Raw genomic sequence first — 12,512 nt, forward strand, 5'->3', positions numbered from 1 at the left:
AAAATGTAATTGTATTTTCTATAGCCAATCTCATCTGGCTTTCAATTCTCCATTCTTGATTGATAAGACAATAAAAAGCTTAAACTTGTTTATTCATTTTCTAGTGTAAAACAGTCTTTTTGAGCTAATATTATTTAAGTCACTTCAGGATTTAAGCCTCAATGAACTCTAAATTTTTCCCCTCCTCCATTTTTTACTTCTTTTCTTGGGAAGTGAACCAAGTTTTCGAAGTCTTACACTCAGCCTCTGGGAAAAGATATCTGATCTTTTACTGAGGTTTTAACTTTCCTGCCTTATTTCAGGGCGTCCCTTGGTGTTACTGCTGAGCCAATCCTTACAGGTCCATTGGGGATTCTATTGGTAGCTGCCGCTGAATTTTGCCATCCTGACACACACTGCCATCTTCTATAATGTTCTGGCAACTCGTGGCCTCTCTGTCTAGATATTAAGCTGTTTGTGTTTCTTTTCTTTTCTTTTTTTTGAGATGGAGTCTCGCTCTATTGCCCAGGCTGGAGTGCAGTGGCACAGTCTCTGCTCACTGCAACCTCCACTTCCTGGGTTCACATGATTCTCATGCCTGAGCTTCCCAAGTAGCTGGGATTACAGGCATAAGCCACCACTCCTGGCTAATTTTTTTTGTATTTTTAGTAGAGACGAGGTTTCGCCATGTTGGCCAGGCTGGTCTTAAACTCCTGACCTCAAGTGATCTGCCCACCTCCACCTCCCAAAGTACTGGGATTACAGGCATAAGCCACCACGCCCGGCCAGTTGTTTATATTTCATTAGTTCCTCCAGAACTTACCTATCCCCTAACTAGGACATAAGCACCATTTGGATTCTCCAGCTGTTTTGCATGAGCTCTGGGAAATCTGGATGTTTTCTCTGGCCCATTTGTCTGGACACCAATTTGGCCATTTCCAATCTATGGCTCAGAGAGACACCATGTTATCCTGATGCTGAACATGCGGACTCTTTAGGGAACTTAAGAATGCACTAAGCAAGGATCCAGCCTGCTGTTCTGGGATTGCCCCCATTTATCTGTATGTCTCTACCATATACTCCCACCCCTGAGATTCATCTCCTTTCCCCCTAAAGCGCAGGGGCAGGAAAAGCAAAGACATTTAAATCAGATTTCAGGCTAAGCAAGTTCTTGTTCCCCAGGCTCCTCTTCCATGCACCAGAATGTCTTTTCTTTTCCTGGGCAGTAGAGGCTTTCTTTATGTTATACCTTTACCTCTTCTACTCTCAGGTTAATTTTTTAAAATTTTATACAACAAACTTCTAGGTTTGTATACTTACAAATTCCACTCTGTATTCCAATTTTCCAGATGTGGATATATATACATATATATATGTGTGTGTGTGTGTGTGTATATATACGTGTGTGTGTGTGTGTGTGTAAAGGCCAGTTCGGTAGTTTGAAAAAATCCTTTTATCTCAACACAGCTTGAATGTTACAACTTAAAAGCATATGTTTTCAAATAATTGTCTTGCTATTGACCTTTAAAACTATTTTTTAAACTAAAAGGTAAATGTGAATGCTTTTTTTCCATTTTTTGTTTGTTTGTGTGTTTGTTTGTTTCTGAGACAGAGTCTTGTTCTGTTGCCCAGACTGGAGTACAGTGGTGCGATCTCGGCTCATTGCAACCTCCGCCTCCTGGGTTCAAGAGATTCTCTTGCCTCAGCCTCCTGGGTAGCTGGGACTACAGGCGCATGCCATCATGCCCAGCTAAATTCTTGTATTTTTAGTTGAGACAAGGTTTCACCGTGTTAGCCAGGATGGTCTCGATTTCCTGACCTCATGATCCGCCAGCCTCAGTCTCCCAAAGTGGTGGGATTACAGGCGTGAGCCACCGCACCCGGCCGTGAATACTTTTTTTCCCACTGAATCCACTCTCCCCCCAATACACCCCAAAACTGACCTTATAGGATAGTCTCAATCAGAAGGTTGTGAATGGGAAATATGAAGGGAAGTGGAGAAAGGAGACGAATTACAAAGAAGGGAACTTATGTTGTATACTAACATGATAAAAATGATTATTGAATGTTTACTATGTGCAATGCCATATGACAGATGTTCTCTATATATTGCCTCATGTCAACTTTTATTTTTTTACTTTAAAAATACAATGAGCTCCAACAAAGCTGCTGCCCATCCCAAGACCTAAAACATTACTATACCTTATAACTTCCTATAGACTCCTAACCTACCCCATTCCCTGCCTGCCTCATTCTAGAAGTAATCATATTCAATTTTGTTTAATTTACTTGTGTTTTAATAGTTTTATAGGCCGGGCATGGTGGCTCATGCCTGTAATCCCAGCACTTTGGGAGGCCGAGGTGGGCAGATCACTTAAGGTCAGGAGTTTGAAACCAGCCTGGGCAATATGGCAGAACCTTGTCTCTACTAAGTGTACAAAAAAATTAGCTGGGCATGGTGGCATGTGCCTGAAATCCCAGCTATTCAGGAGGCTGAGACAGGAGAATCACTTGAACCCAGGAGGTGGTGGTTGCAGTGCGCCATGATCGCGCCTCTGCACTCCATCCTTGGGGACAGAGTGAGATTCCATCTCAAAAAGTAAATAAATAAATAATAACAATAATAGTTTTATAAAAATATATATACACAACTATAATGTAGTCTCATTATACATTTCTATATAAATATGTATTATGGATTATATATCATATATGACATATATTTACCTAGATAATGTATCATTAGTTTTATCTGTTCTTAAACTTTGCAAAAAGTATACCATATTATGTTTACTTCTGGAACTCGCATTTCTCACTCAACATTTTACCAAAATTCATTCATTTTGGCTATAATTTATTCACCATCAATGCTGTATAATATCCAAACTTGTAACTAACGCATTTACTCATTGTCCTATCAATGGGAATTTGGGCTGTTTTCAGGGTTTTCGCCATTATGAACAACAGTATTATGGAAAGTCTTGGACTACAAATATTGAAAATTTCTCTTACGTATAGACCTAGAAATCAATTGCAAGATCAGAGGGTAGGTGAATGTTAAAATTTACAAGATAATGTTACATGTTTTCCAAAGTAGTTCTGCCAATTTACATTTCCACCAGCAATATGAGGAAATTCCATTGATCTATGTCTATTCCATGCTTTTGTCAAGCTCATTCATATTTTTGCCCCAAATCATATCTCATTGTTATCTTGATCTTCTTTTCCCTGGTTGTTAACGAGGTTGAGCATCCCTTTGCATATTTATAAGCCCTATGGGTTTTCTGTTCTGTAAAATATTTGTTCATGCCATTTGCCTATTTTTCTATTTAATTGCTGGCTTCTTTTTCCTTACTGATTTGTCACCTAACAGTATTGCAAATATCCACCAGTTGTGATGTGTCTTTTCACTTTCTTTAATGTGCCTTAATGAAGAAAAGTTCTTAATTTTAATTAAGCTGAATTTATTAACCCTTTTTATTATGATCAATGATTTTATGCCTAAGAAATTCTTTCCTGCCCCAAGTTCAAAATACCTGCACTTATATTTTCTCACAAAACGTAAACTTTTGTTTTTGATGTTTAAATTCTTAATCCATGTGAAGTTGTGTGTGTGTGCATGTGTAATAACAGATCCATTTCCTTTAATTTTTTTTCCCAAACGGTTAACCAATTTTTTCAAGCTTTATTTGTTGAACAGATCCAATTTCTGCAGTAAGCTGCCATGCCATCTCTATCATGTCAAAGTTGTTCATCTGCATGCATCTATTTCGGGCCACTCTCTTTTTTTTTTTTTTTTTAGACAGAGTCTCGCTCTATCTTCTAGGCTGTGATGTGATCATGGCTCACCACAGCCTCAACCTACCAAGCTCAAGCAATCCTCCCATCTCAGACTCCCAAGTAACCAGGACTACAGGTGTGCACCACCATGCCTGGATAATTTTTGTGTTTTTTGTAGAAACAGGGTTTTGCCACGTTCCCCAGGCTGGTCTTGAACTTCTGGGCTCAAGTGATCTGCCTGCCTCAGCCTCCCAAAGTGCTGGGATTACAGGCATGAGCCACCATGCCCAGCCTCGGGCCACTGTCTTCTATTTCTTGGTCATGTTGTCTATCCCTGAACCAGCACCCTACAGTTTTCTAGATTTTTAATAAACCTTTGTATTTCTGAAGAAACACCCTGCTTTGTATAGTTCTTTAGCATTGCTTTGGATATTCTTGGCCTTTTGTTCTTCCATATAAATTTCAGAACCAATTTATTAGGTTACCAAAATGTCTTTTTAGATTTTTATTTAAATCATATTAATTTCATGGCTCAATTTTGGGATAATCAGTTTTTTTAAAAAATTAAGGATTCTACAGGAGTTAGACAATCTTGAGATCTCTTGCAAGTTCCAATATATACTAGATGCGTGACCTTTAATAAATGACAGTTTCTCTAAATCTATTCTCTTCATTTGTAAAGTGGGCATTTCATATGAAGGTACAGGTAAAGTACCTACAACACCACTAAATGCCTGGTGGACAATCAACAAATAATTTTTATCATTTTCACCAATAGTGTTGCAGTCTAATGAAAACAATATTACTTATAAATAATGAGCCACAATCCTGGTTACACAATAAATTGATAATTGAACAAATTGCACACTTTTAAAAATAAATTAATTAAGCCTTCTTATCTCTGAAAATGATGCCTCTCTGCATTAATTTAGAAGATTTTCTTTGGTAGCTTTCAGTCAAGTTCTTTTTTTTTACTTCCTTCATAAATATCTTGCAAATCTTTTGTTGTGTGTCAATGACATCTGTTCTCAGGGTTTAAACATAAATACAGAATATTTAGGCTCTAGGGATTGAAAACTGTCAAGAGAATCTATAAAAATTTACTTCCTGGAGTTTTTTTTTTTTTTTTTTTTTAATTTTCACTTTGTTTTTGAGACAGAGTCTCCCTCTGTCACCCAGGGTGGAGTGCAGTGGCGCCATCTCAGCTCACTGCAGCCTCAGCCTCCCTTTAATCCGGTGATCTCCAGAATAGCTGGACAACAGACACATGTCACCATGCCTGGCTAATTTTTACATTTTTTGTAGAGATGGGATCTCACCATGTTGCCCAGGCTGATCTTGACCCCCTGGGCTCAAGTGATCCACCCTCCCTGGCCTCCCAAAGTGCTGGGATTACAGGTGTGAGTCACCATGCCCAGCCACTTTCTGGAGATTTTAAAGAAATGTTTTAGGGAAGTGTAACATATATACAGAAGAGCACATGTATAAAAACTGTATAGCTTGATTATCACACAATAAACACATCCATATAAAAAATAAAACATCACCAGCACCCCAAAGATTCCCTCATGTCCCCTGTCAGCTACTACCCTACACCCCTCCACAGGTACCTCCTATCCTAATAAATAGTAACCTTTTGAACACTGTGTTAGGAATTGTTTGTAGCTGGCAAGTAGAAGCACTAACTCTGGTACACCCTGCCATCTTGTTAAGCTGTTCTATTTGTTAAATCATTCGTCTGTGTGTATTCACAGGTGAAAGAAATAAGGTTTAGATGGTGAGGCATTCTGCTCAAATCCGGGCTGTATATCAGAGAAAAGCAGATTTGAATGGTGGTCTTATCAATTTTATTCTGTTTTGCTAAATTATCTACTTTGTATTTTTCACTGAAGTTAGGCAGAAATTCAGAATCCTGGTTTCTGTTTCTCAGGAGGCATATGTACATGAAACTTTGTTCTGCCCTTATTTTGAGTTCCTCTGCCTGCTGGAGGACAAAGCTTCAGCTAGATCCGCAGCAGGAAGTGCCTGTGAGAACAAGAAATTTGTAGTCCCAACAACATGCAATGGTTAACCTGGGATAAACCACTAAAGATGCTATGAGGCTTCTTTTATTGTGCCTGCCTTCTATTTTAGAGAGACCCATATTCGGGAAATGCCTTTCTGCCTGGTGAAAGCTCCAGTGAGGATGAGGAGCCTTTAGCAGAATTGTCAAAGGAAGAATTGTGCGCCAAAATAAAAAGCCTGAAAGAAAAACTAACAAACACCCGGAAAGAGAACGGCCGACTTCGACAGTCTTTGGTCATGCTTCAAGGTAAACGCTGAAAAAATTGACATTTTAGATAAAAGGGAAAGTATATCATCATTGGAAAGTATTGCAAATTAGCTGTCAAGAATAAAAAAGAAAATCCATACCTCTGGGAACTCAAAACTCACAGTTTTAGAAAAAAATCACTGATTATATAATTTAAACACAGGAGCACTCTATTGAAAGATCTAGCTTATGGCTCAAAAAATTTTAGATTCTCCTACAAAATACTAAATATTGTTTTCATTTAATAGTGTTTAAGAGACATTTATTGAGCATTTAATATATGCCACTCACACTGCTAAGCCCTAGAGAGAAAACATTGTTAAGACAGAGCAAACATGTTAAGGTGCCCATGATGTGCTTAGGTCACCCCTCTCTGCTAGGGAAATCTCTAGAAAATGGAACTTATTATGATTCTTCATGAAATCACTGGAATTAGAGTCCATAGAGTACATCTTCATTTTTTTTCTGTTGGGAAGAGTGACTTGGGAAAATAATAGCATTCCACTGGAAAAATGTAAAGAAGAAAACTCACCACAAAATACTCCAGTGTCTGGGGAAAAATATGAAAAAAGGAGAAAGAAGCAGAAGCAAATTAAAAACTACTTGGATTAATGCCTTTTTGTAGGATCCTATGTGATGTTCATATGTTTACTTTTTCAAAAATTATGCTTTCCATTTGTAGTTAAGTACTATACATTATTTTATACAGCTGAATATTTTATAATTAGTATACTAAGTTGGCAGCACTCAGTTGTAAAACAGTAAATACACAGAACATTTTTAAAATAAGTCCTTCCAGTTGCTGTGTACAGAATGAGTACAATTGGTATAAGACAGTGAGGCAGAATCACCAGAAAGGCCATACAATCGTCCAGTCTCACATAGTAGCAGCCTACCCTACAACAATGGCTTATGAAAATAAAGAGAGTGGTTCACAGTGCATTTAGAGACAGAATAGTAATAAGAGACAGATAGAACATGGTGATGAATGAGGTTGAGAGTAATGATTCACATCCTTTCCTAAGAATATTTGTTAAATTAAAGTCTTCATATTTTTAAGTAGAAATAGTCACATGTAAGAAGAAAGATGTTATTCAATTAACAAGTCATTACCTCTTTATTTCTTCACTTCATTTTTTTAATTTGTTTGTTTGTTTTACAGAGACAGGGTCTCGCTCTGTTGCCCAGGAGGAGTGCAGTGGTGAGATCATAGCTTACTGCAACCCCAAACCCCTAAATCTAAGCAACCCTCCTGCCTCAGCCTCCTGAGTAGCTAGGACTATAGGCATGCACCACCACACCCGACTAGTTTTAAAAATTTTTCATAGAGATAGGGGTCTCACTGTGTTACCCAGGCTGGTTTCGAACTCCTGGCCTCAAGCCATCCTTCTGCTTTGGCCTCCCAAAGTGCTGGGATTACAGGTGCGAGCCACTGTACCTGGCCTTATTTCTTCATTTTAAAAATTATGTTTTTAAAACTGATGTTTTCTTTTGACTAGTTTTTTATGATTTCCAAAGAATAAATAATTCCCATTTTTACATAATCTCTTCCAGAACTTAGCATAGGATGAAAAGCTAGTTTATAAAATTAGCATGAATTGCTAGTTAAAAGCATTAATCTTGGAGCTATAGACCTTGGCGTGAAGCCCAACTTTGCTTTAAAACTTTGGCCATATTATTTCACTGTGCCCTTATCCCCCACTGCAATTTCCTCATCCAAAAAGCAGAGGAAGGCAATATATGACTTCCTTGTGGCTATGAGAATTGAATGAGCGAATCGGTAGAAATGCTTTACCCAGTACCTGGCATAAGGGAAGAACTCAGTAATGGTAGTTATTATTGCTGTTATATATTTTTATTGACACCTGACACATAATCCATTCCCCAAAAAACCGTAGGCTAAATTTCATTATAAATATAGAAGAGAAAATTTTAAATACAGAGTACCAATCAGCTTCAATAGCATATGAAAATAATCACTTACTATGACCAGTTTCTTCTCTCTCCCACACTCCAAATTGCCATTTCATTTTCTTCTCTTTCTGCCAATTCTCAGTCTTCTTAACTCTCAGTTGATGGCTTTACTTCTTACTTCGCTGAGAAGTGGGAGGATATGAAGCCACTGCCATCTCCTTGCACCTGTGCTTCTGTGCCCCCTTTACTTCCTCTTATTCATGAATAACCTATCCTTGTGAGTCTCAATCTCCTTCAGTGCACCAGATCCCATCCCCTTTTTTGTAATCAGGTACATTGCTTCAGAGATTCTGTCCCGTCTCCTGCAAGATCAGATTTTCCTTCTCTAATGAATCATTCCCATTAGTATCAAACATCCTATTATTTCTCCTATTTAAAAAAAACCTCCCCTTCAGACCATTTGCTTCTCTACCTTCTGTTTTTCTCCTTCCTCTTATGGAAAAACTCCTTAAAAGTCTTGACTATACACACTCTATTCAGTTTCCTCCCTGTTATTCTTTCTGGATCCCACTTCAATTAGATCCTTTAATTTCGTTGTAATTTCTCTTATGATCATCAGTCATCTCCATGTATTCGCTTGCTAGGGCTGCAGTGACAAAGTACCAAAAACTGGGTGACTTCACCCACAGGAATTTATTCTCTCACCAGTCTGGAGGTTGGAATTATAAAATCAAGGTGTCAGCAGGGCCATACTCCCCCTGCAGGTGCTAGGAAGAATCTGTTCAGGCTTCTCTCCTAGCTTCTGATTGTTCCTTGAATAAGTCAGCATAACCCCAATCTTCACAGGATGTTCTCCTTGTGTGCTTCTCTCTCTGTACCTAAACCTCTCCCTTTGTATAAGAACACCAGTCGTATTACATTAGGGCCCACCCTAATGACCTCATTTCAACTCAATTACATCTGTAAAAACCCTATGTCCAAATAAGATCACATTCTGAGGTAATAGGGGTTAGTCTTCCGACACATCTTTTTAGGGGACACAGTTCAATCATGATATTCTGCATTGCTAACCTCGATAGTCATTTATCAATTGTCATCTTAAGTGTCCTGTTACCAGCATTTTGACACATTTGGACAACTCTCTGTCCTTGAAAAAGGTTCTTTACCTGCTTTCCAGGATACCAAATTCACCAGCTTTCCTCCCATATTGCTGGTCTTTCCATCTTGTTCCATTTAGCTGATTCATTATCTCATCCTCTAAGTATTTTATGATTCCCCTGGCTCAGTACTTCGACTTTTTTCTTTTCTATCTGCATTCATTCTCTAGATGACCGACTCCAATAATATGGTGTAAATATCCATCAATGAGGCTGGGCGCAGTGGCTCACACCTGTAATCCAGCACTTTGGGAGGCCAAAGTAGGTGGATCACTGGAGACCAGGAGTTTGAGACCAATCTGGGCAACGTGATGAAACTCCATCTCTAGTCAAAATACAAAAATTAACCAGGCATGGTATTGCATGCCTATGGTCCCAGCTACCTGGGAGGCTGAGGCACGAGAATTGATTGAACCCGGGAGGTAGAGGTTGCAGTGAGCTGAGATTACATGACTGCACTCCAGCCTGAGGACATAGCGAGACTCTGTCAAAAAAAAAAAAAAACCACACACAAAAATCAATGAGCTATGACTGTCAGATTTCTATCTCCTGCCTGGGCATCTTTAACTCATTGTCTAACTGCATGCTTGACATGACTGATAGGCTAACATATTTCAAACTACATTCCCCACCTCCGTCAACCTGTTTCTTTCTTCCTCATCCTAGTTAATGATAATTTCTTTTCTTTTTTTTTTTTCTTTTTTTTTGAGAGAGAGTCTCGCTCTGTTGCCCAGGCTGGAGGGCAGTGGCCGGATCTCAGCTCACTGCAAGCTCCGCCTCCCGGGTTCACACCATTCTCCTGCCTCAGCCTCCCGAGTAGCTGGGACTACAGGCGTCCGCCACCTCGCCTGGCTATTTTTTTTGTATTTTTTAGTAGAGGCAGGGTTTCACCATGTTAGCCAGGATGGACTCGATCTCCTGATCTCGTGATCCGCCCGTCTCGGCCTCCCAAAGTGCTGGGATTACAGGCTTGAGCCACCGCGCCCGGCCGCTAATGTTAATTTCATTGTTCAAGTTCCTTAAGTCGGAAACTATGATGTTATCTCCATGTTATCTTCTATTTCTGTATTTATTTTACACCCCACACTCAGTCCATTAGCAAATCTCACTAGCTTTGCCTTCAAAATATTTCTGAAACTCAATCCCTTTTACCACCCCTACTGCTGCTACTCTGGTCCTAGCCACTGTTACCTCTCACCTATATAATTAAGGTGGCATTGTAACTTGCATCGCTACTTCTATTCTTGTTCCTATGAGGTCTATTCTCAACACAGCAGTGCAAATGATTCTGTTAAATGTAAACCAGTTCATGTCCTCCTGTGCTTAAAACTCTCCAGTGAATTCGTACCTCACTCAGTATAAAAATTAAAGTCCTTTTACGATCTTTGGTTCCTTACATGATTTGGCCACCTCTCCTCCACTTACTTATCTGGCCTTGTTTTCTACTCCTCATCCTCTCCTTCTCTGTGATCCAGACAACTGGACCACTTACTTTCCCTCTGAAGACATCAGGCATGATCTTATCTTCAGTATCTTTGTGCTTTCCATCCCCTCTGCCCAGAATGTTCTTCCTCCAGTTATCCATAGGCCTTGAACCCCCACTTCTTTCAGATCTTCACTGCTAATTCAACTTTTCCCTGATCTTCCTCCCATCTAAAATTTCAACCTTTCATCTCCCAGTTTATATTATCTTCCCCTGTTTTGTTCCCTTTTCGGCACTTGCAAGTCTGTGTCATCTATTATTTATTTAATATTGTCTATCTCCACATGTCCCCACCACATACACACACACTAGAATTTAGCCCTAGAAACAAAGTAGTAAAGTTGGCAATTGACTGGACTTGTGGCAACAGAAGTCAGGAAGTGCCTACTGCCACTGCAGTGTTCATTTCTGCATTTATTCATTTTATTTATTTATTTTTTGAGACGGAGGCTCACTCTGTCTCCCACGCTGCAGTGCAGTGGCACAATCTCGGCTCACTGCAAGCTCTGCCTCCTGGATTCATGCCATTCTCCTGCCTCAGCCTCCTGAGTAGCTGGGACTACAGGCACCCACCACCACACCTGGCTAATTTTTTGTATTTTCAGTAGAGATGAGGTTTCACCATGTTAGCCAGGATGGCCGTGTTTTCCTGATCCCGTGATCTGCCCACCTCTGCCTCCCAAAGTGTGCTGGGATTTCAGGCGTGAGCCACCGTGCCAGGCCCATTTATTCATTTAGTAAATATTTATTAAGTCCCTACTATGTGAAAGGGGCTATTCTAAGTACCTAGGAAACTCAATGGACGAAACAGTCAAAGATTCATGCTTTCATGGAGTGTGTGTGTGTGTGTTTGTGTGTGTGTGTGGCAAGAGGGGATGGTTAAAAAACATACAAAAGATAATTAAGTAAATTATATAATATGTTGGATGGTGAAAGGTGCTTTGGAAAAAATAGAGGCTGCAAAAAAGGATTACGTTTTGAGGGAGAGGGAGTGGCTTATAATGTTAATGGCATGGTCATAGCAGGCCTTCTTGTAAAGCTGCAGTTGGAACTAGGAAGATAACAGAAAGTTGAAATCTCTTGTATAATACTATTAAGAAAGGGGTCTAAGAGAAGACTATATGCTGATTATTTACTTTGTTTGCAATAATGTTCCTAACTCTTTAAGAATCAGGGCTGTTTCTATGTTTATAAAGCCTGGTAACTAAGAAAAATGGCAGAATGAATATGCCATTCTAGACATTCAGGATGGCAAACGTGTGTGTGTGCTATGTGTGTGTGTTAAGCATTTAATACATATCTCGTGCACTACAACTGACCAACACAATAGGATGTAAAAGAAAATAAGTGACATATCTATTGTACAGAAAGGTATTAAATAGTCAGTATTTATCATGTGTACACCTAAGAAAAACAAAGCATCAGCCAAAAACTTGACTCTTGTAAGTAATGACATTTTAGTAAAGAATGAAAAATCAGTGTTTTTAAACTCCAAAAAACAACCGAAAATGGATTAAAGACAAACATTAAGACCAGAAACTGTGGAACTTCTAGAAGAAAACATCGGGAAATGCTTCGTGGCATTGGTCTGGGAAAGGATTTTTTGAATAAGACCCCAAAAGCATAGGCAACAAAAGCAAAAAAAAAAAAAAAAAAAAAAAAAGACAAATAGAATTACATCAAACCAAAAAGCTTCTACACAACAAAGGAAACAATCAACAGAGTGAAGAGACAACCTCCAAAGTGGAGAAAATGTTTGCAAACTCTGCATCTGACATGGGGTTAATATCCAGAAAATACAGGGAACTCCAACAACCCAATAGAAAAAAATCAGATAATTCTGTTTAAAAATGGGCAAGAAAATTGCTGGGTTCATCAGCCCACTCCC

The 12,512-nt window shown here is 39.1% G+C and overlaps 1 protein-coding gene across 5 annotated transcripts in view; it reads left to right on the forward strand.

Moving 5' to 3' along the window:
- BEND6 (BEN domain containing 6) overlaps positions 1-12,512 on the forward strand; it is a 75,688-nt gene that overhangs the window by 34,080 nt on the left and 29,096 nt on the right. For 3 of the 5 annotated variants that reach the window (XM_073006102.1, XM_073006105.1, XM_073006104.1), the window contains 2 exons: positions 5,893-6,070; positions 7,233-7,271. In XM_073006102.1, the coding sequence (XP_072862203.1) occupies positions 5,893-6,070; positions 7,233-7,271 (217 nt within the window). The remainder of the gene's footprint in view (positions 1-5,892; positions 6,071-7,232; positions 7,272-12,512) is intronic. The other 2 variants (XR_012089198.1, XM_008013657.3) reach the window with 1 other exon arrangement.

This window comes from Chlorocebus sabaeus, chromosome 17, assembly GCF_047675955.1.
Source record: "Chlorocebus sabaeus isolate Y175 chromosome 17, mChlSab1.0.hap1, whole genome shotgun sequence".
NCBI lineage: Eukaryota > Metazoa > Chordata > Mammalia > Primates > Cercopithecidae > Chlorocebus > Chlorocebus sabaeus.